General features: G+C 37.4%; 1 protein-coding gene and 1 pseudogene across 2 annotated transcripts in view; both read right to left on the minus strand.

The window, feature by feature from the left end:
• Positions 1-26,871, minus strand: part of GABRG2 (gamma-aminobutyric acid type A receptor subunit gamma2) — a 158,979-nt gene that overhangs the window by 16,452 nt on the left and 115,656 nt on the right. For both annotated transcript variants that reach the window (XM_087867818.1, XM_045792051.2), the window contains exon 7: positions 958-1,110. In XM_087867818.1, coding sequence (XP_087723944.1) covers positions 958-1,110 — 153 coding nt within the window. The remainder of the gene's footprint in view (positions 1-957; positions 1,111-26,871) is intronic.
• Positions 17,747-18,955, minus strand: LOC123788564 (vesicle-associated membrane protein 4 pseudogene; annotated as a pseudogene).

Here is a 26,871-nt window from a genome sequence, read left to right on the forward strand (position 1 = left end):
ACCTGAGCTCTTAACTACTGCAATTATATTTACTCACTAGCCAAAGAGTGAGCAAGAGATGTGGTTCTAGTTTCCACATAAAAAGGACTGTGATTGTAAAACTCATCTTTCAACAGCTTTATTCTTAGTTAAGTATTTAAATTCATGGACCTAGACCATGAATTTAAAGAACTAGTCCTTGTGAGTCTGTGGCTGTGTAATAATCTATGTGAACCTTCTTCCTCACATGAGGAAAAAGATATGAAAATCTAAGGTAAGTTTCTCTATATACAATACATCAAGCAAGATGCAAATAATCTTACAAGTGTATGTGTTTGTGGTGGGGAGGGGCGGTGTTCCCAAAACGTCACAGGTATTTTTCCAAAAATATTTCCAATGGTTAGAGCCAATTGCTGTGTATGCACATCTTCAAACGTCATGATGATAATTATGGATGTTGGAATTAATCAACAGCCAGTCATGTGCTGGTAAATGTGTAACAGTTGACTCTAGGGGAAAAAAAAGGCAGTTCTGATTTGTAGTGTTTGCCTATTTCCATGATGTTAATAATTTCACCTTGGCTGACTTCAATCTACCAATGTGACATCTCTCAATACATTTGGAAAGAATAAACACAGCCAGCTCTCATGAGCTTGTGTGAACAGCTCCGCATATAACTGCCCAGAGACCAAAACACAAAATCTACTGAAATTAGAAGTTTGGGCTTTTTTCCCCTAGTCAAACTTAAATTTATTAAGAGAATTTACTAAAGAAAGTGAATTGTGGTAATTAAGGAAAATGAGAATTGGCAAACTTGTAAACATTTTTTAATACGCTAGTTTTCTTTAAAATGAAATAATGGCATTTCTATGTAATTGCTGACTGAATTAAAAGCAAATCAAGTTAGAAAGGGGAATGAAGATTACTGATACTGGATACTTATCTTGGAACACTAAAGCAAAAATAAATGTGTCTCACCTAAAGAAGTTCTGGCTGGAACAGCATCCTTATTGATCCAGAAAGATACCCAGGATAGGACAACGATGAGTGTGCAGGGGATGTAGGTCTGGATGGTGAAGTATCCCATCCTTCTGCTCAGGTCAAAATAGACAGACATGACCACATAATCTCCTGGAACAGAACAAAGATAGCATCATGCAAACCCTTATCAAACTTGGAAACCATTTAGAATAGGGAGCCCAGATATAAACCCATGCTTATATGGTCAATCAATGACAAAGGAGGCAAGAATATACAATGAGAAAGAGACAGTCTCCAATAAACGTTGTTGGAAAAGTTGGACAGCCATAAGCAAAAGAATGAAACTGGATGACTACCTTAAACTATATACAAAAATAAATTCAAAATGGTTTGAAGACTTGAATGTAAGACCTGAAACCATAAAACTCCTAGAAGAAAATATAGGCAGTAAGCTCTTCAACGTCGTCAGGCTTCATATATTTTTGAACCAGTGTCAGGCAAGGGCAACAGAAGCTAAAATAAACAAATGGAATTACATCAAACTGAAAAGCTTTTGCATAGTGAAGGAAACCATCAACAAAATGAAAAGGCAACCTATTGAATAGGAGAAGATATTTGCAAATGATGTATTTGATAAGGGGTTAATATCCAATATATATATAAAGAACTTATGCAACTTAATATAAAAAAATCCAATTAAAAAATGAACAAAGGAACTGAAAAGACATTTTCCAAAGAAGACATACATATGGCCAACAGGCGCAAGAAGAGATGTTCCACATCACTAATCATCAGGGAAATGCAAATTAAAGTCAACTCATACCTGTCAGATTTGCTATTATCAAAAAGACAAAAAATAACAAGTGTTGGCAAGGATGCAGAGAAAAGATAACCGTCCTCATGCACTGTTGCTGAGACAGTAAGTTGGCACAGCCACTATGGGAAACACTATGGAGGTTCCTCAAAAAATTAATAGAAATACCATACAATGTAGCAATTCTACTTTTAGATGTTTACCCAAAGAAAAAACACCAATTTGAAGAGATCTATGCCTCCCTGTGTTCATTGGAGCATTATTTACAATAGCTAAGATATGGAAGCAACCTAGGTGTCCATCCATAGGTAAAGATGTAATATATATACAATGGAATATTACTCTGCCATAAAACAAAGAATGAAACCTTGCCACTTGTGACAGCATGGATGAACCTAGAGGGTATAATGCTAAATAAAAGGGTCAGAGAAAGACAAATACTATCTTCGCTTATATATGCAAACTAAAAAACAAAACAGAAACAGACTCATAGAAGAAACAAACTATTGATTACCAGAGTGGGGAAGGGTTGGGGGTAGGTGAAATAGGTAAAAGTGATTAAGAGGTACAAACTTCTAGTTATAAATAAGCCATTGGGATGTAGTCAATAATATTGTAATAATTTTGTATGGTAACATGGTAATTAGACTTATTGTGGAGATCAATTTGTAATGTATAAAAATATCAAATCACCTATATATATCTAAAACCAATAGGATACTGTATGTCAATTAAACTTCAATAAAAAACTGCAAAGCATGGAAAAATAAGCCTATATTCAACCCTCATGTTCACACTATACAAGGGGTATGTTGAAAACTATCTTCTACCCTTTAGATTTAAAAAACAAAAACCCAAACTAAACTGAATTCTGATCCTTTTATAAGTAATGTGACTACCAGATGAAAGCAAACATTTTGAGTATATTGATAATAATTTCTTCTTTCAGGTGTTCCTGGAGGGTGCCTTCTCTGGCTGCTTCTTGTACACAAAATAAAACTCTTTGGCGGGGGTAGAGGGAAACAGTTGTTACTATGTTGTGTTTCTCTCACCTGCAATGAACCCTAAGGTTTGTAACAATTTCCTCCTGTTCTCAGAACCTTTCTCCATACAAACCACAGAGGAATATACTGGTGCCTGATGCTAGTAAATGCCCGTTTTACTCAATTTATAAGCAAATTCCTATGCTGAGACATTTTCCTAATGTTTTGATTGAATCATATGGTTTTCCTTCATGGCAAGTGCAATTCTTAATTTCTCATTTGTGTGGCTAGTTTCATAATCTCTCTCCTGTTAGGATTTATCTACGAGTTCACAAACAGTGCCTATTTTAACATACCGCTATACGACCAGTACTTAGCATTCTGTATGACTCCCAATAGGTATTCAGTAACATTCGTTGAATAAATGATCAAATAAATAACATTTATAAATTTAAACAAAGAAGGGAAAAAAACATAAAAATCAAAAAGCTGTATTCTGAAAAAGTTTATGTAAATAATCCTGATAGAGTAATAAAGGAATCAAAAAATACCATATGGCTATGCATAAGAACAATTTAATGCAACACAACTTGAAGTCTCTAATTTTTTTAAAATTCTATCTTTTTCATTTTGTATGATTCCAAGTGAAATTTCAGGAAAGTAAAAATTTTAAATAATATCCTATGGAGGCACATCCCGGGTACTATGATTTATGCTTTCTTATATACTCTTAGGGAATATTAGTGTCAAAGACTATATCTGCTATGGCAACATGAGATGAACATGAGACCACTCTTCAAATGTTACTTCTTTTATTCTTTACCAAATTATAATTTGTCCTAAAACACATGAAGAACAAATACAAATCCTGTGCTTTGGTTTAATTATTTGGCTTCGTGCCTATGTTTCTCTACTTACTTGGCTGATTTAGATTTGATTTGAAAATCAAGTACTTTCGAAGCCACATGCACAGAAGACTGACTTAGCAGAGACATTCTCACTCCTCAGTCCAGGTCTTCCTTCCTACTTGCAAGTGTCATCCACAGCCTTCCAAGCTGCTGAGACAGAAAACTCTCCATTGGCTACTCTTCCAAGGAGTAAAGAGTCTCCCGCTAACCCTGCAGTGTTTCCTAAGTGGAGTTATGAAAACCTCCTAACAGCCTTTCGGCAAATTGATGCACTGTCACTTGTTTGAGCCCGCTTACGACAGCGATAGGGACCCAGAACTAGGGATTCAGCTCCCATTCGAACATCAGTTCCCACTCAGATCAATAAGTAGCCATTATTGAGCAACTATCCCTGAAAACTTAAAAGGTGGGAATTTCTTGTTGGGAGTAAGTAGGTTCTGATTAGTTCTCTGAGATTATGCTTCTCTGTGTTGATTTATCTGGACTTAAGCTACTTAAAATCATGGCATTTCATAAATTAGTTTGGTCTCTGCTTTTCTTCTGGTTGAGAATATAATAGACACAGGCTATAATTGTGGAATAAAGACATTTCATTTAAGATGATGCCTATTAATGTCTGTTTCTTTCCTGTTTCTTTGATCTGAATATTATAGGCAAATGCAAGTTCTCATATACTAGATAGGAAAAACAAGGAGAGGTTTTCTTTTTAAATAATAATATTCAGTGGCGCTTTTTCCCCCTATTTTCAGAGTCCTTGAGAGTTTTCTGCATATTTTAAACATGTGTTTAAGTGAGACTTTACAAAGTATAATATTTTAAATAAATCTAGATAATTTCAGTAACTTCTTTTTACTTATCATGTAAGTGAATGAGGATCTACACTTTGGCATTAATGATCTGACTCTTTAAAAGGTGAACTTTAATTTTGTCTCAAGTTAACAAGATAATTATCTCAATTCAATACTCCACTTCCCTTTAGGTCAGAACCTAAACTTCCAAAGCCTATTTATCCATCAATTTCTATTTTAAGGTAATAGCTTCTGAGCATCTTTCATCTTTGCCAGCAAATGCAAAGCTCTTCTACCACTAGGTTATGAATTCCAACTTGGAAACAGGCCATTTAAAAGCAAAACAGCTTCACAGTGACAGCCTGATGCCTGTCTTATCTCTAAGGCCACATCCCTTTTTGTATTTTTAAAAACTCTGGGCCAAGGAGCCTATAAAATCAAATCCCCTGAAAGTGCCACATCAGTGATTCCTAAGCCCAAAAAGTTTAAATGCCAACCAAATCAAAAGTGGTTATTTCAGCCACTTCAAATATATTCCTTCTATTGATTTAGTCTAACATATGATATTTAAAGTCATAGCATTTAATAAATTAGTTTGGTCTCTGTTTTTGTCTTAATTTAGAATGTAATAGATACAGGCTATGATTGCAAAGAGAAGATATATAACTTGAATAACACCCGCTAATGTCCATTCTTTCTTTATCTTTTATAAGCTTCTCATGTCTGGTTTTAGGAAGAGACTATCAACATTAATGAACAATGAATTCCATTTTTTTTAAACTGTGGTGTGAAAGTATTTCCTAAAAACTTTAAGATTCCAATGGTAGAAAAGTCTTCTACCCCGTGAACACCTGAAATAATGACAAGAAGTATTTTCTGGTTACCTGGAATGAGAACTAGTATATACAGAGACTGGGGTTGAATGGTTTGCATGTATTCTTTTTTTTTTTTTTTTAATGAAGATTTTATTTATTTATTTATTTGGCAGAGAGAGAGACAGCCAGCGAGAGAGGGAACACAAGCAGGGGGAGTGGGAGAGGAAGAAGCAGGCTCATAGCGGAGGAGCCTGATGTGGGGCTCGATCCCATAACGCCGGGATCACGCCCTGAGCTGAAGGCAGACGCTTAACCGCTGTGCCACCCAGGCGCCCCAAGCTATGCTGTACTTCTATGAGGTTGCTTTGACCACAGGAAAGCAGGAGAGTTGACGGACTACATTTTTATTTGGGGAAACATAAAAGCATAAAGGAGGGGCGCCTGGGTAGCGCAGTCCTTAGGCGGCTGCCTTCGGCTCAGGGCGTGATCCTGGCGTTCTGGGATCGAGTCCCACATCGAGTCCCACATCGGGCTCCTCCGCTGGGAGCCTGCTTCTTCCTCTCCCACTCCCCCTGCCTGTATTCCCTCTCTCGCTGGCTGTCTCTCTGTCACATAAATAAAATCTTTAAAAAAATAAAATAAAATAAAAGCATAAAGGAAAAATATTTACACATTTAGCATGTAAAACTTAGAAATCCTATATGCTTTAGGGGTGCCTGTCTGGCTTAGTTAGTAGAGGTTGCAACTCTTCATCTTGGGGTTGTGAGTTCGAGCCCCATATTAGGGATAGAGTTCACTAAATAAATAAATAAATAAATAAATGCACAGCTTTTTCAAAAGTTTAAAAAAAGAGAATGCTTTAGGTAATTTTAAAAGGAAAATACCACACTTAAATACTATATCTACAAAATAAGAATTGAAAGGCCAATATCACTGATATATAAACAATTGCCATTAATCATTGAGAAAAGAAACCCAAATTTTTAATTAGGCTAAACAAAATGAATGGACAATTAATGGATATATGAAGATTCTCAGCTTCGATAGTAATCAGTAAAATGCCAAGTAAAAGAATAGTATTTCACTTTTAGCCTATTATATTAGCAGAAAGTACAGACAGGATGTGGACAAAGAACTACACACTCTTGAGAGGGGTCTACATTGACTTTTTGAAAGATAATCTGGAAATACCCTTTTTTTTAAGATTTTATTTATTTATTTGAGAGAGAGCGAGCACAGGGGAAGCAGCAGAGGGAGAGGGAGAAGCAGGCTCCCCACTGAGCAGGGACACCAACAGAGAACTTGATCCCAGGACCCTGGGATCATGACCTGAACTGAAGGCAGACGCTTAACCAACTAAGCCATCCAGGTGCCCCTGGAAATATCTTTTTGAAAATATATTTAACTTCAAGATATATGGAATAAACACTGCCCCAAAAACGCTTTGTAAATATTGCCTTTTAATTGGCACCACATTTTTCTCCAGTTTTGCTGTTGTTCCCAAAAGAATGAGTGGAATACCTAGTCCTTGGGCAGAATCATAATCCCTGAGCTTATGGATTCTAGAGCATTACGGATTAAGTAATGACTTTCAAGTTAAATCAGTTGCTAACTTCTATACATGCCACTCCCATGTGTGTCTGCATCCATCACCTGCCTACCATTCCCAACGGTGTCTGAGGCGCCTATTAACTTTTCTGGAATTACATTCAACATTCTTCCAACAGCTAGGTCCTGTGAGTTTTGAAGGAAAAACATAGCCAAACTGTATTTCTTGCCATCAGAGCGTCCTCAGGCTAAGAAAGACATAGGGATATACCATCAATACTCAATGGCACAAGGGCTCTAACAAAAAATATACATGCTAATTTATCTTACACCCCATAATTAAATGAAGTTTCTCGTAAGCACATTTCTGAAAATTCTGCTTAAATAATTCCAATCTTTGCAAACCTTAAAGAGATCATGTTCCTCTTCACCAAAAGTCCAAGACCCTTAGTCTGTCATTATTCCCTTCAGGTAGACAAAGTAAATTAAATATTTCACTTCACACTTGTATGATTTTTCTGTCTTTATTCTTCCTGACCTCTCTTCCCCAGATTCCTAGCTCATCTGCTTTTCCTCATTCCAACTTCCAAATGTCCCTAGCACCACACACTACCACACACACATACTCTGTACGATGCCTAGACTTGTGCTAAGATGGTAGTTACCTTAAGTTAAATGCAAAATTAAATAAAATTTAAAAATCTATACCCCCAGTTCAAGGGCATTTCAAGTGTGTGGCTAGTGAGTACTATATTGTGATGGTACAGGTTACAGAAAATCTGCTTCATCATAGAAAGCTCAGTTGGACAATGCTAATTTAGACCAATCTTTCTAAAATGTACCTCTACTCATACCATTCCCATCAAGTTTCTCAGTATAAAATCCATACTGCTTAACATGTGTTTCTGCTCCATTTTACCTTGATCCATCCCCACTGTATCTCACACCATTTATTATCTCCCCCTTTAATGCCCACCCAACCTAATTTACTTTCTATCATCCTAAGGGGTACTGCTCATTCTTTTGTCTTCATTTGCCATGTTACCTCCAATTTCAGGAATACCCCGTGTTCCTGTATTCATGTCACACACATATATATTCCTCCAAACCCTTCAATAAGTGTCCATTGATATCAGGACACACTAAAATCCTTTAACTTGTCCTCTAAGACTTGGTATAGTCTTTCTCCTGACTACATCTCTAGCCTCATTTTAAATAGTATTTCTGCACACTCTGACTGGTGTTCTTGTGGTTCCCTCAATATCTCTGCTACTTCTTGCCTTAGGACCTTTTCACATGCTGATTCTCTTGGCTCAAAATCTAATACCCCCATCTTTAACTCCATACTTTCTTCCGATGCCCATTTAGTCCATCATCAAAGATGTCCTTAAGAGATCTAACGTCTTCAGTAAAACTTCATAGTATCATTTGACAATTAGAGAGCTGATCACAATTTAAAGAATATGATTGGTGTGAATATTAGATAACAATTTACAGTTGGTTCACGAGTTCCATGAGGAAGTAGCTATGCTTAGTTAACTATTTTATTCCCAGCATCTAGTACAGTGCCTGGTACACAGAAGGAGTTCAACAATTATTTGTTAAATGAATGTTTTAGCTTAGAAAACAATTAAGAAAACCCTGGGTAAACCCTATAGCAAAAACATTTAAGACCAAGACAGAGATCAACATGGGCTTTTGAAATATTAAAACTTCACTTTAGAAATTATTGCTTCTGGAAATATTTTTACTGGATAGCTTGCTGAACTTAATCGCCAGAGATGTGAATATAAGGTCACAGTGAGCTGTTAGCAATCCTAACTGCTTGCCAAGAAGAAAAATCAGCTATATCAGAGTGCCCACATTATGCTTATTAAAGAATCGATTGGTGATTTGAGTTTCTCAGCCAGATCCAATTACTGAGAGGAGAGAACAAAGGGACTTGGCTGCTGAAAGAGATCAATCAGTCTTTCACCTTAAGTCTAATAGATAGGTGTGTTTTTATTTCATCTGTTATTTCTTTAAGCTCATATATTGGAAAAAACAAAAAAAACAAAATAGCAATTGGAAAAACTACAATGGAAAATTAAAAGTATAATTTATAATTTTTTTCTAGGCTAAATCTATCTTTTAAAGACTCCCTCTGACTTTTCCACTGACCAAAGAGAGCACAGAATTGTGGTGAAGACCAGGAACTGCTTCAAGTTAGATTTCCTAGAAGCGGGGATAGAGTCAAGAATTCCTGCAAGGGTGATTTATTGGGGTTTAACTGTTAGAAGAAAGGGAGTGAGGGAAGGAAGCAAGAATTGGCAGTGGAAAAAAAGCTAAGCATAAATAGGAGAACTTCTAGGAGGTTCTGGAACAAACCATCCCACAGAGTAAGTGCCACCTTAAGGCAAGAGCAGCAGTCATTTGCACTCCATAGGCTGAGGTGGGGTGCTCCTAATCTCCTGGCTGGGATGGTTCTATTTCGGTCAAAGGCAATTCTGTAGAGAAGGGGACAGTGGTGGGCTGTCAGCAGCCACCTCTTATAGCACCTGGGGAATGGATACACCAGTTCACAGAAGACGGGAAGGAGGGATCATCAAAAATGTCCACTACTGGGGCGCCTGGGGGGCTCAGTCGTTAAGCGTCTGCCTTCGGCTCAGGACATGATCCCAGGGTCCTGGGATTGAGTCCCGCATGGGGTTTCTCCGCTGGAAGCCTGCCTCTTCCTCTCCCACTCCCCCTGCTGTGTTCCCTCTCTCACTGGCTGTCTTTCTCTCTGTCAAATAAATAAAAATAAAATCTTTAAAAAAAAAAAAAATGTCCACTACAGGGGCGCCTGGGTGGCTCAGTTGGTTAAGTGTCTGCCTTCAGCTCAGGTCATGATCGCAAGGTCCTGGGATTGAGTCCCACATCCAGCTCCTTGCTCAGTGGGGAGACTGCTTCTCCCCCTGCCAGCCACTCCCCCTGCTCGCGTGCTCGTGCTCGTGCATGTGCACACGCATTCTCTCTGACAAATAAATAAAATCTTTAAAAAAAAAAAAAAAGTCCACTACAAAGACTGTGATGTCAAACTGGCTAGGTTCAAAAGTCTTACTTCTGTCACTAACTGGTTGTGTGATTTGGGGAAAGTGCCTTAATTCTCTGGGTCACAGTTTCCTTATGTGTAAATAGGGATAGTAAAAAACCGCACCTCACAGAGTTATTGTGAAACTACACTAAAAACAGTTAATATATGTGAAGTGCTGGTATAATTCCTGGCCAATAGTAAAAGGCCCATTAATGTCATATATTATTACAAAGTAGCATAATCTTTGTAATATTATTAACACCATTCTGGCACATATAAACATAGAAGAAATAGTACTCCACATCCAAAAGAGAATTGGTTAGAAAGGGTCCTAGAATTTATCCATATCAACCAATTTTATCCTCTTAAAGACCCATCAAAGAAGACGGTGTGTTATCCAAGGACACAGAGCTGCCTAGTGGCAGACCCCTGACTCCTTGCCTCCCAAAGCAATACTCCTTTTGGACTAAATAGCCTGTTCATTTTGAGCCAGTGGTTAGGATCATGGAAATAAAGGGGGGGGGGGAGGAGGAAAGCAGAAAATTGAGCAATTACCGAATGTAGTAATATAGAAAACTGGTTTGGATAACTGCGGGCCCCAACCACAAAGAGAAAAATTCCTTTCATTTGCTCTTGAACCTATCGTGATAGGCATGTTACCTTTAGGAGGATGGAAACAATCATACTAGAGTTGTCCTCCTAGAGAATAGCTTTAGATAGAAGAAAGCTTAGTATTTGTAAAGCCTCCAGAAATTATCATTTTTCTCTAGGTTTACACAGTGAACCTAAGTGCTTGCTAATATCTTAGCCCTCTGCATTTCTGTACTAGAAAATTCTCTGTACTAGATTTACTAGTGTAAATCGCTTCTCGTCTTCACTTGCTTTAGAAGCCAACCAGTCTCTTAGCTCATTGTGACCTTTTGCAATACAATTCATTATTTTGGGTGCATTACCAAATTCCAACAATGTTGCAAATAAATTCACCTTGGGACTTACATAAGTAAAGCAACTCTGGCTCGGAAATCTAAAGCTGAAGATACAAATGAATGCCTTTGCCACCTTGATCCATCAAGGAATGCAATTTCTCAGCATAATTAAATCTAACTCCTACAAACATCTGACTAGACACTAAACATGTTTTATATAACTGCGGAATAGGTTGTGGTAGCAGAAAATACACAGAATCCAGTCCCAGAATTCAAGTACTAGTAATGACACAAACAGGGTCCAGAGAGTAGGGCGAGTTGTTTAAATTCTCCCAGGAAAATAGGGATAAACATTCCTATTGCTAAGGCTGTTGTGAAAACCACATTTGCTAATGGTAGGCAAAGTGCTGTGTAATTTTTCAGAGACGATGTATACATGTCATATATTCTTACAAAATAGCATAGTCTTCATATTATTAACACCATTCTGGCGCATATAAGCATAGAAGAAAGAGTACTCCACATCCAAAAGAGAATTGGTTAGAAAGGGTCCTAGAATTTATCCATATCAACCAATTTTATCCTCTTAAAGACCCATCAAAGAAGACTGGTATGGACAGTCTATGGTATTGGTAAGTAAGCTTCCTCTTGAGTGCAATGTGTTTATCCTTTGTTACGAGGTTACCTGCAACCATCAGGAATAACAGTAAAGCACTCAGTCTTATTTACATGAACATCAGTGTATCCATGAACAACATTAAGACTATCATTTCAACATGGGTCACAGATTTGTGTCACAAAAATCATCTCCTCTGTTCAACGTGACACTGAAATATGGACTAATGACATACCAACATGGCTTGGTAGTCAAAGGTGACAAAATATCGTTTAATGTATGGTTACTCCTCACGTAGAGTATTACTGCAACACCACCAGAGCTCCTAATTGATCCCTCTGAGAAGTCCCATTTCAGGGGGAGTTTTAAAACGTGAATTCATATTCCACTCTTTGCTCTCTTGGCTCTAAGTTGCTGACTGGAAGTATTTTCAACGGCTCAGGAGAGAGACCAATAAGAAGCATGTACCACAGTATAGTTAAATCTGTCACCTTTGATAAGAAAATTAAACTGGCTTAATAGAGGTATGGCTGGGTATTTGAGAAATCCTAAGAAAAAGAGGAGTTGTTTACTCCCAGTCAACCATAGCTAAGTGCTAGATAAGGATTTTTTTTTTTTTTTTTTTTTTTTTGCTCCTTGTAATTACAGATTACAACTGATTTGTCACAGTTGTAATTCCAGAGCCACAGAAAAGGAGTCAATATGTTACATTTTGCCATTCTGACATTTACATGAAACTGCACTTCACAGAGGAAAAGAAGAGAAATCCTACTTGCAACCTGCAGAAAGAAACAAGATTTCCCAACATGAAAAGGCATGGTTCTGTCCATGAAAAAATGGGAGTCTTTGGCCATGGGCAGCCACAGTTCCCTCTATTTCTCCTCACCTATTATACAGGAATTTCCACCCTTTTAGAAAGTACCGGAAAGAAGAGATTCCACTCTGACTTTCTCCCACTTCATTCATTCTGTTACCTGATAGGCAAAATTGAGATGCTTGCCCACTTAGGAGTTTCCTTACTAGATAGATCTAATAATTTTTTCCATCTGTTCTCCATTTGGTAACATCTCCTGAATCAGGGGGCGCCTGGGTGGCTCAGTCATTAAGCGTCTGCCTTCGGCTCAGGGTGTGATCCCAGAGTCCTAGGATCGAGCCCCACATCCCTCTCCCTGCTCTGCTGGGAGCCTGCTTCTTCCTCTCCCACTCCCCCTGCTTGTGTTTCCTCTCTCGCTGGCTGTCTGTCTCTCTGTCAACTAAATAAAATCTTAAAACAAAACAAAACAAAAAAACATCTCCTGAATCAAGTCTGGACTAATTCTTAGAGGTTAGTCTAGAAGTTTGTTTCACCCAGTCCCTACTTTAGGTACTCAATTGCCAGTCTGCTATTCTAAGCGAGTACTTGGTCTTGTACACCAACTTCTCCTCTGAGTTGGGTAATAACAAAAATTAGATTTGGATGAGAGATAGTACGAATCTTCCAAATCAATGCTACCAGCAATAAAGATGGTATTTGAATTCTATCTGTTGGATTTATGAATGTATTCTCACAGATGGTTTCAAAATCAGGAGGCAAAGAGAAAAATGCTATTAATGATTTTAATTCAAACCCAGAAAACTTTTCTAGAGAAATAACCATGTCAGTAAAAACACTCTAATTTCTTGTTTTCATTCATTTGATGGGCCTGGCATAATTTTGTGTTTGAAGCCAGGTCTGATTAATCTAACCTAGGCACTGACATTTTCTTAAAGAAAAGACTCCACAGAAGTTGAGAAACCTAATGTTATCAGAATACCAAGCTTTCTAAAACAGCTTTGAAAGCAGCTGGAAAAAGAACATCCAAATTCAGGCAACTGCAGGCAATGGCTGGAAAAGGTCAAATCACAAAATGTTCCCCACGACGTCAAATCACTCCTGGGGATACTCTGCAAAATTATAAGCTTAAAAACTTGACCTCGCTTGCTCTTTGCTCTATGCCCAACCACTCAATTTTAAAGCTTTCTTCCCCCTGCTGGAATTCTCTCCCCCAGGAAGTTTTGCATTTTGTGATATTCAAGATAATTTTTAAGATGTCTGTTAAAAATCATTGCTAATATATTTTTTTTAAAACTCTGTGAATTATATCAAACTACATAGAGTTGGTTTTAAAAAGCTCAACTTCTCTGAAAAAGGAAGCTGCATTTTTGGTAGGGAAAGCACTGGACTCAAAGTCAGCAGACCTGTGCTCTAATTCCTGCCTGTTTATGATCTTCTTGTGTAATCTTGGGTAAATCCATTTTCCTTTCTGGTTCTTTTTGACTTTTTTATAAAATAAAACTAGTTCACTTAGATAATGGGTCTTATGGGGACCCTATGTAAAATGTTAAAATATGATTTTAATATTAAATTTATTAGTGATATTTAAATCTACATATTTGAAACACATCCAAATTTCACCAAGAGCTCTAAAATTTATGAAAAATGAAATATATGACCAAAAAAAACCCAACCTGGTGATATCTTAGTTTGACATGAATTTGCTCTATGACCTTAAGCAGGTTACTTAACTTGCCTAGTCTCAGTTTTAGCACATAGAAAAATAGGGATAATAGTCATCCTTCCCTACTAGAATTCTGGTGAAGTGGAATGATTCCTGTTGAGTGTTTAGAACAGGGACTGAGACAAAGTAGGTGCTTAATGAATGTTATTGAACATTATTACCATTATTTTTTTCCTTTTCCTAACATTTCCCCATAACTCAGAGGATCTTATGACCTTGAGAATCTAGTTTCTATCAGAGCTGTTCATTTGGATTTGTATCCACAATAAGCATCCATTTTTCTCCACCTGTCAGGAAGTCAAAGCTTATTCCCATTCCTTCCTCCCCTGATTTTAAATTTAAGGATTCTATAGCTGTACATCTTTTCTTATACTGCAATGACCTTGGAGTCAAAGACAAGAGAGCAGAACAATCTATCCTTTTCCTTCCCCCAACAAGACTCCATTACAGACATAAAAACATGAGAAGGTCACAGCATAGTGGGGACGCAAGAAGGCCCCCTACTGCGGGGCTACAGATCTTGTACTCAATACATGATACTGCCACTCAAGGGCACCTCAGGGCTGGTGAGATGACATGTGTCCTGCCTCTACTCAATTATCGGACACAATCACCTCCTTTTACCCACCACAAAGCCCTTGTTGTAACTTGAGTAATAAAGGAAAATTACATAAAGATTTGAGAAAAGCATGCCACCACATCCATTTGCTGATTATATTTGGGATTCACATCTCATGGCTTTTTGATTTATATGTCAGAGAATGAATTCTAGCATCCACCTGTTTGCCACATGGAGTCTTGTATCTCTTTCATTTGCTAAAGGACAGTCTAGATCAGGGGGCAGATGCTCAGCATTCTCTGTCCACAGGGAAGATAAGGTATTGTGTTTTTGAACAAAATGGACCTCCAGGAGCAAGTGTTCTGGGAGAAAGATCTTGTGAACCAAGGTATGTAGGTATCTGCCTCATATCTGGCTTCTGCTATTGCAGAATTGATATAGGAGATTATTAAAGGCTCTCCAAATCCTTTTTTTTTTTTAATTGGCACTTGCTTTCTTTCATAGATGGTATTCCATGTCTAATCAGCATCAAGAACAATGGTTTAATGCTCTGCTCACCAAAACTGAAAGTGTCTTTGGCCTCATTATATAGGGAATTTTCAGTACTTTCATTGCTGAATTTGGATTTGATCCTAGGGTGTCATAGCTGAAAGAGAATTTAGAGATCAAGCCAGTTTCTTCATTTTCCTGATGAGAAAGTGAAGCTCTGAGGAATACTGGAGCTTGCCAAAGGTTATACCACAGAACCTTCCCCAGAAGCTAGGTCTCTCAATTTACCCCTGAGAGCTTTTTTGTTTTCATTAATACTGTCATTTGAATAACTAAACTGTGAGTTGGAAAATTGAAGTATAGTTTTATGCATTAAAGATTTAATTAGATGTTCTCTCTCTTTTCCCATGCTTGAGTTCCTAAATAAACTTCAGAGTTAACCAATTCTTTCTGTGGAATAACTGCATGTATGATTTGCAAATAGAAGGGAAAAATAATATTAACTGTAGAGAGCTATTATTTGCTAAGCACTATTGTTCTCTCGGCATTGAGGCAACAACCTCTCAGCAGCTGATCACAAGAGATCTCTCAAGGAGGATTTGATGTTAACATCATTAAAATTACAGCCTAGTTGGAATCTGGTGTTTAAATAATGGCAAATCGAAGTGCCTTGCTTCCCCTCTACAGCCTTCTTGGCAGGGAGGAAAAAAAACCAAAAAGCCTCTCTTCTTTTTTTCAAGCAGTTTCTAAAGGATGTGCGCTATGCAGAACTCATTAACGTCAATCTATAGCCCCTTGGGCTCAACCAGCTCTTTGACGACATATTGGATTTGGTGGCATGAAGTAATAATTGGAAAAATTTATAAAACCTGGTTTTCAAGGCTATAAATTTTCAAAGATATTGAAGAATTGAAAATAGCTGCTTTAAGTTAAATATTTAGTATATTTAATCTTTACAATGCTAGGGAAGAAACTCTTGGTCATGTTCTAGGACTTGTGTCTTTGGTGGACAATCTGCAGTCAAGCCCAAAGTCAAATTCACCAAGCTTACATGTAGCTCGTCTTTTTTTTTTTTTTAAGCTAAAAGAATTTAATTTCGTTAATAATTAGGGGTATATTGATATGTCTATCTCAAAGACACAGAATTATTTAAGACATACTCCTATAGTAGTCATACAATTAATAGAGAGGGAACAGGAACCAGCCTGCTGGACTAACACATCTGTATTATACACCAACATCAATGGCAATTATTTCTCTAATTCTTCTTAAGAGAAAAATGCCAGAAAAGTTAGAAGTAGAAAAGGTTTGCTTAAAAAAACCCTGCATGGGGGCACCTGGGTGGCTCAGTCGTTAAGCGTCTGCCTTCGGCTCAGGGCGTGATCCCGGCGTTCTGGGATCGAGCCCCACATCAGGCTCCTCCGCTAGGAGCCTGCTTCTTCCTCTCTCACTCCCCCTGCTGTGTTCCCTCTCTCGCTGGCTGTCTCTGTCAAATAAATAAATAAAATCTTAAAAAAAAAAACCAAAAAAACCCTGTATGTATAGGATAAGTGTAGACCCTCAAAAACCAGATAAAAATTATCAAAATAAAACAAATGAGAAAAACTGGTTAAACTTCTCAAACGTACTAAATTATACCAAATATATTATACCAAGGCATTTTAGCAAAATAAAGCATTAAACTGTACTTAGTAGACATATACATTTGTTTTCAACGCTACTTCATTATGGAGTGATTGACTTTAATCTCCTCGAATAAAGAATGATCTGAAAGCCATGCTGACTAAATATAAGGTTAGGAAAGCAAACACCCCCAACCATTTTTTGCATGAACATGGATTCTACCATTTAATGCAGACTCAAGGCCAAAAATTTTTAGTGGGTATGTTTTACTTCCTGTACAGATTCTTTTCAAGTAAGCTCATAAAAATGCAATACAATGCGATGAGCCCAATTTAGAAATTACGTGAGGCAGCTCCTATTAACACAGGCAGCTCCAATGAGGGAAAAGGAAAAGCTAAATTCGGTGTCACTGGGGCTTATTATGGGAGGAGAATAATCAAGTACAAGGAACTAGAACAGACTGAAAATAGGAAACATCATGCCCTAACAGTCATTTGATCAAGGTTGATTTGATTGTTTTGATGACCAAAATAATCCATGTGAGAACTCCACAATGAGTGTGAAGAGTTCAGTGTCCCAAAAACATACAGAGTGCTCAAAGATTAGCAGCATGACCTGTCTCTGCAAAACTGAAGAAAACATGGCTTGAAATGAAAGATAGGGGAAGATCTGTTTTCAAAGAACATAATTTTAAAGGAAATGTTGACATTTAACTTTCAAAACTGAAATTAAAGATGAAGTAGAGCCTGGTACAGGATATGTCTGAAGTGAGTAAGAGCCTTGATTTCCTAGTGGTGTAACTGAGACAGGACTTGCACTTAAAAACTGTTCAAGATTTTATGAGTGCCCTAAAATTATGAACAGAATAGCAATCCTAAAATGACTTTGGCCAAAATGAGCTACCAAAGACCTGCACTAAGAGAGACCCCAGTGGCCTGGAGCTGATGTATAGATGGGAGGGACTCAATGACTGCCCAAAGACCCCGACTGCCTTTTGACCTCACTATCCAATGAACCTAGAACATTTCTAGTAGGAAAGACATATCAAAGTCTTTTAATTATTGGGCAATACGGAGACAAAGTGAAAATATGTTTATGACTACAGGTTTTTTTTTTTTTTGTTCTCCAATAATTTTATTGTCTCCAGTTTTACGGTGCCATACTACGCTTTTTGTATTGTTTAAATTTTCCATTTCCATAATCCATATGCCAAAACATTACTACACATTCCCTTATACAGTCAAAAATAGGTTTACTGGAATGTTTTAGTTATAGCTGAAGGCAGCAACATTTACAACGTTTAGCTTTTGTTACACCTATAAACATGTGGAAGTTGCTCGCAAAGCAATTGTAATGTGAGAAGAATCTTGCAGATATTGATGGAATGGCGATGCATGTGTTTTAGCATAATGTTTTGGAACGCTACATAGGCTTCTAGACTCCCAGTCTGACCCCCATGTCGATGCAATAATGCAAGTCCTTACAATAACAGTATGAAATATTGTGATCACTGTTTAATTACATGTACAAACAATGAACAGGCAAGTATCTAGTTTCAAATTAGATCCTTGGAATATGGCATAATAGAGGCTGGTTATCTTTGCCTTAAACATAATTTTTAAAAACACATTTTGTTAGAAGGGATGAAGATAACTGGACATTCTCAATGCTCCAATTTGAAGTGATACTTGCCTCTTAGTTTCTTGAAAAAGGAGTTTTGAAAGTTATATACATAAGTTTCATTTAAATTATGCAGCAATCTTTTATTATTGTTGTCCCAGATTTTGTGTAATGAAGATCTCTGTCACCAAATCAAGCACGGTATTTCAAGACTGTAAGAATGATAATCACTAGCAAAAGGATAACAGCAACCAAAGCCATGATGGCTTTTATTTTGCATCCACGCCACCACATTTGCCTTCGGAGTTGTTTGGATCTGTTGCTAAAAGCAGTGGCATTATCCGATAAGCTTTCTGATTTGTCCTGTAGTTCATCTAGTCTCTCCCCTCTTTCAATTACCTTTGTAATATTTTCTTGCATGACATCAATAACTTCATCCACCTGATTCTGAACATGCTTAATTTTATCATTTCTAGGTCCAAATCTTGGTCCAGATGGTCCCCTTAGAAAAAAGTCTTCTTCTTCATCTGAATCATCTTCCAAAAGATTTCTCCTTTCACTTTTCACAGAACCAGTGACATCATCATTATTTAGGTGGCGCTTAAACTTGGGAGGCATACTTTTTACTCAAGAAGTACTCTTTTGTTTCCCAGCAGAATGAGTATTCACCACCTGAGTCTCCCGGGGAGCTCCGGGCCACTCTCCCCCGCGGGCAGCACTCTATGACTACAGTTTTAAGATCTTTTAGACATTTAGGGCCATTCCTTTACTTATTTTTAGCGGTTTACACAAAGTTACCAAATTAGTATCTCTGGAAGAAAATAATAGATTACTACAGTTCAAAAGGTTTCTCCTATAGCTCATCTTTTTTTTAAAGATATTATTTATTTGAGAGAGAGCAAGCGAGCATGAGTTGGGGGGGGGGGTGAGGGTAAGGGAGAAGCAGACTCCCCAGTGAGCTGGGAACCTGATGCAAGACTCAGTTCCAGGACCCTGAGATCATGATCTGAGCCAAAGGCAGATGCTTAACTGACTGAGCCACCCAGGCACCCCTATAGCTCATCTTTTGTAGAAAGACATTAACTGTGGTGACATAAACCTTCCCCACATTCCCTCATCACTCCTCTATATAGTTTGACCATTATTAAGAAAAGACAGTGATAAAGAATAGACTATAAGCACATTCCCTTTTCTCCTAGTTCTAAAGTAATTTCTTTAAACAACTATCACTTTAAAGTAAGTGAAAGATGCATTAATAGAAAAAGAGAATGCATATAACTCAGACTTTAGAATCAGAAGAAATCTCAAGGATCATCTAATCCAGCTGTAACTCAGAGTTACAATGATACACCCAGGGCCACACAATTAGTTAGCATCAGAGCTAAAATGTAGAATTCCAGTAGCTTGATTCTCGATTTGGAATTCTCTCATGGTGAATTTTTACTAAAAGTGTTACACCTATTTTTTGTGCACTGACATCATAACTCAATAACCAAAACCACAGAAATATACAATTCTAGATATCAACTTGTTCAATACCTGCATCTTAGGATGAAGAAAATGAAGCCCTCAGTCCTCAACCTTTCTCCCAAAGAACTGGAAGCTATCAGTGTTCTGTTCTAGGTCACCACTTGCAATGTGGTGTAAGAGGGAGAGGAGAGGAGAGAAAGTGACTTAGTGATGGAGAAAATTGATTATCTGCCAGCTGGGAGCTGAGCTTGGAGCAATGTTTCCTCCCTACATGTCACAAGAAGGGAAACCAGGGCAGTTTCTAGCATTGTTCCTTGAAGAGCTGTGGCATGCTGTTATGTAAAACAAATGCAGACAAGGGAAGAGATGCCAACACACAGTCTGTCCGCACTTAGTCAACTGTCCTCCAGGGAGACACTGACAGTGTCTCTCTGCCTCCAGGAGTAAAATAATGCCACTTGCTGAATGTAAGTTGAATGACTGAGATGCAAATCTGAGCCGAAATCAATACACCTCCTCACTGTATCTCTGCCAGGGAAGAGGACTCAGGATAACTAAGCAGGAGAGACACGTGGCTTGGCATGTAGCCATGTTCTCTAGTCCCCAGGAAAGGAAGAGCTTTCAGAAAGTTGGACTAGCAGTTACAGGAAAACACAACCCCCCCCCCCGCCTTTCTTCTCATTAATTATGAGGATATAAGCAAAAGCATGGTAAAGGCTGAAATTATAGCTCATGTTTTCCACTTCTCTGGTCTTTTCCTCCTGATGCTCTCTGACCTGTGTGACCAAAGATCTCCTTCTTGCCCCCTGCTTAACTTCACACAGAGCCTCTGCCTTTCCTGCTTGCCCTGAAGAACAACACTCTTTGCTCTAAACAAGTTTATGCAATGAAAAGAGTGTGGGCTTTGAGATTCAATCTGGATCCGCACCTTGACTCTAATTCTTACTAGGTATTCAACTTTAGGTAAGCTACTTAACTCCTTGGAACGTGTTTCTACATCTACACTCAACTCTCTTCTGTGTCACATTTCCTCCCTTCTGACTGATCTGGTTGAAAGGTAGACAACATGATAGACCAGGTATCTAATGATTATCTTTCCTAACAGCATGGCATTTTATAGGGGAATCCTGTAGACACAATGCTTTAACTCAGTGGACAAGATTCTCAATATTGTGATTTTTGGTGTTAAGGCATTTATGAGTCTAGCATCATATCCAGAGCCACTAAAACTACACTGAGAAGATAGTCTGATCCACCACTAAGGCCAAACTTCAGTTTTGCTCATGTTTGGTGATGTGAGCTTCCAATGATGGTTGGATTACATGATAAATAAGGATATTTCTAATCCTATAATCTTATGAAAATTTTAGATTAAGTCTTAAACCCTAAAGCAGATCATATAGATAAGATAGAAAAGATAGGCTAAAACATCCTAATATCAACCTAGAATAATCTTAATTTTTTTAAGCGTAATTTTAATTTTGGAGGAAAATTCATTTACCCCCAAATATCAAAAGTACAGGCAATAGTGAAGATTTTCATGACAAAAGAAATGATTTATATTCAAAACACACACTTTGTCAGTGTTGGAGATTTGATAGCTAAAAACAATTCTTAACACAAATCAAGGAGCTTCAGGCAATCATGGTCTCCTAATCTCTATTTCTTATGTGTCTGTACTTAACTCTTTTTTCTCTCTTATCATCCCTTAATAGTGCCACTGTTGAATTCTAGTGATAGTAGGTTTGCAAAGGTAATGATGTCTGGGAATTTCCTCTGAAATTTTAGAATTGTAAGTTTTAAAAAGTTAAGATTGATTATCAGAAACTAGATTTATAGTAACCAATGTTTATTGATCATCTGCTCTAAGACACTCCCAGTGGGAGGAACTGAAGATACGAGGGTAAATGAGAAATTCTCAGCTGACAAAGTGCCACTCATGTACAATGAGAGGTAATTAGGCAATTCATAGCACTGTTACAAGTGCCATGAACGAGAATAAAGGAAGAGAGGTGCAAACATTCTCAGGGGTTGCTTCATCTCAACTGAATCATGAAGGAGAGAAAGAGTTATCAGGTGAAGAATGCAAGTAAATGATACGTAGAAGAAACAGCAAGTACAAATTTCCTGAGGCACGCAAGAACCTGAAATATTTGGGAAATTACAAACAGTTCTGTGGGTATAATGTAGAGTGTCAGGACTGAGTGAAGAAAAGGCCGAGGAGGAGTGCTTGGAGAAGTCGACATTGAGATTCATGTATATGACGCTAAGGAATTTGGAATGCAACCTGGGAGCAATGCAAAGCATTCCCTAGGCATTCTACCAGGATTATCAGGGTGAATAGGGAAACCTCATGATAACATTTGCCGTCCTCCAAAGTTTCAACTCTATTTAAAGGTATCAGAGTCTCAAACTTGGTATAATCTCATCTACTCATAACAGAGGTCAAGAGTGAATCCACATACTAGTCTAAGACAATAATTTCCCTAGGCTTTTCCAATCATCAATTGGGGAGGGGCCTGGATCACACACTGGGGTAAGCATCTGATTCTGCAGAATGGCTTTTCTCATCTATAAGGGTGAAGATGGAGCCACAGATACCCTCAGCATATCCTCCTCACCAGCCATATTCTCAACAACCCCAGCAGTGGCTGCCTTGAATGTTGCAAGTCTAATCCATATGCTCAGATCATTTTCCACTAATTAAAAATGTTAACTCTTGGCTCACTATCACACTCTCTGACTTCCCTTATATAAATTCTCAGAATTTTCAAAGATCACTGTTACGATCTTTACAAAACTTTGTTCTGTGAGTTCCTTGAATTCCTCTAGTCTGCTGATACAATGACATTGACTTCATTGCTACTTTATTCACTCATTTGTGTGGTATATGCAACGGTACTCCTTTAATGAATGTCAACAAAAAATTATAAGGGAAATGTATGAAAAATAATAAAGGTAGGGCCTAAAAGCATCAAAGATTGAGGACAAGCTATTATTCAAAGCTAATTTTGACTTAACTGCAATTGAAAAAAAATTCAAAAATAAATGTTTAAGATATGTTAGTAATGGTTAAGAGTAAGAAAAAAAATAATCAGATGTCCATTTCAAACTATAAGGAAGAAACTTATATCACACAAAACTTCCTGATGAGACAAAAGTATAAGACCATTTTTAAAAAGGAAATAATAACAGTCTTCTTATGTAGCACTAAGTAGATGTGTCAACACCTTGATTACAATTTTACCTCCAAGATTGAAACTGGACCACTTTCTTATACCATACACAAAAATAAACTCAAAATGGTTAGAAAACCTAAATGTAAGACCTGACACCATAAAACTCCTAAAAGAAAAGATAGACAATAATCTCTTGGACATTTACCTTAGCAATATTTTTCTGGATCTCTCCAGGTAAGGGACACAAAAGCTAAAATAAATTATTGGGACTAGATCAAACTAAAAAGATTTTACACAGCAAAGAAAGCCATCAACAAAACAAAAGGCAACTTACTGAATGGGAGAAGCTATTTCCAAATGATATATCCAATAAGGAGTTAATATCCAAAATAAATAAATAAATATATATATATATATATATATATATATTTTAAAGATTTTATTTATTTATTCGACAGGATAGAGACAGCCAGCGAGAGAGGGAACACAAGCAGGGGGAGTGGGAGAGGAAGAAGCAGGCTCATAGTGGAGGAGCCTGATGTGGGGCTCGATCCCAGAACGCCGGGATCACGCCCTGAGCCGAAGGCAGACGCTTAACCGCTGTGCCACCCAGGCGCCCCAGAATAAATATATTTTTAAAAATCATACAACTCAACACCAAAAAACCCCCACAAATAAGCAATTATATGGGCAGGCAGCATGGGTATTTTTCCAAAGAAGACATACAGATAGATAAGAGACACATGAAAGGATGCTCAACATTACTTATATATGCAATCTAAAAAACAAAACAAATGAACAAAAAAACAGAAATAGACTCACAAATGCAGAGAACAAACTGGTGATTGTCAGAGGATGGGCAAGATAGGTAAAGGGAATTAAGAGGTACAAACTTCTTGTTAGAGAATAAGCACGAGAATGAAAATTACAGCAAAGGATATATAGTAATATTGCAACAATTTTGCATGGTGACAGATGGCAACTACACTTCTTATGGTGAGCATTTCGTAATGTATATAATTATGATAGGGTCCCTGTAGTGTACAGAACACCGTATACAACATAAGAGCATGTTGTTTTATCCTAGCTCTGCCACTATTAGCCCAGCATTCATTAGGCCTCAACTTCCCCATTTCTATTGAACAGATCGGGCTTCAACTCTAAGAATTCAAAATACATACATAACATGGTTATGAAAGAATGTTAAGACAAAGACACAAATGAGCAACTTTTGAAATTGGACACTTCAGAATTTCTTTTAAAGAATTTCTGTCTTACACTTCTTATACATTCATATTTTATCATTCATGTTGCTGATTTCAACAGTTTACAAATAACCAGTTGGATAAACAATTTTATTCTTTAGCCCACATTCATCTCCACTTCACATTTCATGCTGTCACGGACACCCACAGATGTTACTCATAAATTGTTCAGTAGTTTCATTTTCTTGGGGTAGAAACTTACCTTTGAGCTTTGTATGAAAACGCTCACAAGTGTATCCCAGTTTCCTATCTGCAGCTATTTTCCTAAGAAAATTATCCAATTCTAGAATGGGTTGAAGAGAGTCTTCTGTTAAATAAAATACAAAATGCCAAACACTATATTTTGCCCTATTATTCATGTAGTCCAACTAAACTTTGAGGTAAATATTTTTTGTTTCCATTTCATATATGAAGAAATGGCCATTTAAAATAAACAACATGAGTGACTCACTAAACCGCCAATTGTGGGTTTGTGGCTTAAACCTCCATTTTTCCAACTATTGAGTGCATATTTTCCCCATACTTGTCTGAAGACCCAAGGTCAGTTTGAAGTTATAATTCTAAGTTAAATTAGTGTCTTCCTAGATGTTGGTCTTTGAAATATTTGAAGCTTTATAGTATTACTTGACCATTGAGGCTCCCATATCATCACACGGCTCTTAATTATTTTGGACAGATGTGTAGTAAGAAAGAAGCCATACCTTTTGTTACATTCCTGCCATTTCTAAAAAAAGAACAAGAGTTTCCCCAGTATCCTTGCTCTGTTTGGACTAATTTTCTGAAGAAGGTCAATGTACTCTCCTTTTCTAGGAGCTATTCCAAGACCTCTACTTAGAAAGCCCCGGTGGTAACCATAGGCAATAATAAAGACACAGCTAAGTATGCCAGGGGACTAAAAAGCCTATCAAATATATTAGAAGGGACTTCAAATGATAGCAAATGGGAGGCAGAAACACAGAATGCATTACACAATCAATGTAATATGGGAAGAAATGTGTTAGGGTTGGACTGAATCACTTATGCAATAGGAAAGAAAAAGGCTAGCTTATCCTTAGCATCTGAGGCAGCACTTCTCAGACTTTGTTATGCCAAAGAATCACCCTGGGATCCTGTTTACAATGATGAGTCTAGGGCCACACCCCTGGAGATTCTAATTCCACAAATAAGGGGAGAGGTTCTGGAAGTTTGTATTTTGAGTAAGTAGCAGGAGCAATGCTGGGGTACTGATAATGTACTGTGAGAAATCAAGCCCTAAAAAATCAGAGGAGTAAAGGACAAATTAACAAGACAATTCTACTTTATTTCAGAGCGCTTACGTTGCTGTAAAAGGAGAAAGAACCAGTTGTCTTTCTAAGTCGTCTTAATGACTGACATATGAGAAACACAATCATCTGGATCAACTGCAGAGATTTAAGTAAAGACATAAGCCACAGACTTTCCCCCACACCTCTTGCGGATAAATGTGTTCCTGAAGCCATTTTCTGAAAAGACTTTACAAAACGAACACTGTGCATCTGACGTGGGTTATGGAACAATTCAGAAGGGACTGGAGCAGTAGCAATGATCAAACATGTTTGTTTCTGCAAGAAAATATATGAATATTCGTACTAAATAGGACATGGTCTATACCAAGTCCATGTCTTTTCAGGTCAGTTCTTACAGCCAAATGAGTTGAGATCAAGTTGCATTACCTTTGCGGTAATGAAATAAAAACTTCAACTGTCAAATTAATACTGTAACTTGAGATCAAATACTGTGAATAAGACACTGTGAACTTTAAAAGCTATACTTCATTGAATACTTAATATTTGTCTGCCATTGTATCTAGTGTATTACATGATTTTGTTGTTTTTTTCACTATTTTCCTATGAAAAACATCTTAGGGCTCTTATTGTAAAGGTGAGGAAACTGAGACCCAGAGGGTTCAAGTGATCAGCTCAGAGACAGGCAAGTGAGCAGCGGAGCCTGGAGAGGAATAGGGCTGCCGCTCTAATGACAGTATTCTTTAGGCCATGCTATATTGCTTTTCTTAAAGATTCTCTCGTTCACAACTAAATTAAAAAAGAAAAATGTGCTTCAGTGGCCATGTAAATGCAACTTTGAAATCCTTCTTCATTAATTCCTAAAATGATTTACTAAGTGTCTGTTATGTGTCTGCATAGTTTTTATGCAGTTTACAAATATTCCCATTTCCCTTTCTTTCTGGACCAGGGTAGAAAACCTCTCCTTCACCCGTTTGAAGTTAGACATGGCCGTGTGATTGCTACTGCAGTATAATCTAACCTCTCTGGATGGATACAGCACTCAGAATCTGCTCTTACCCAGCTTTATTGCTTTGTATCTATTTTATTGGCTTCAGTTTTCATTCCTTGTTTAGACAATGACCAAAGTAAACGTTAATAATGCTGTGTGATAATTTTGCTACTGACAACACTACTCTTTCCTACCTTGGACCATTTCACCAACAATGCATTTTTTAAAGAATACAAGCAAATACATTCTGTTTAAGATCTGATACCAAAGATCGTTCTTAATCTGTAGGTTTAACAGTAAATGAGAAGTAGTAAATTTGGTGCTAGCACATTTTAAACTGACTTTTCTTTTTACCTATTTTTCTTATTACTAGGATTTTATTTGAATAATCTCTAGGTTTAAGAAAAAGAGCATCACTGTAATGGATGTTTACTGGTCTTTTACTCCCTATCCCTTCCCTCCC

This window comes from Ursus americanus, chromosome 15 (genome assembly GCF_024610735.1).
Source record: "Ursus americanus isolate L20-20 chromosome 15, mUrsAme1.1.p, whole genome shotgun sequence".
NCBI classification, from domain to species: domain Eukaryota; kingdom Metazoa; phylum Chordata; class Mammalia; order Carnivora; family Ursidae; genus Ursus; species Ursus americanus.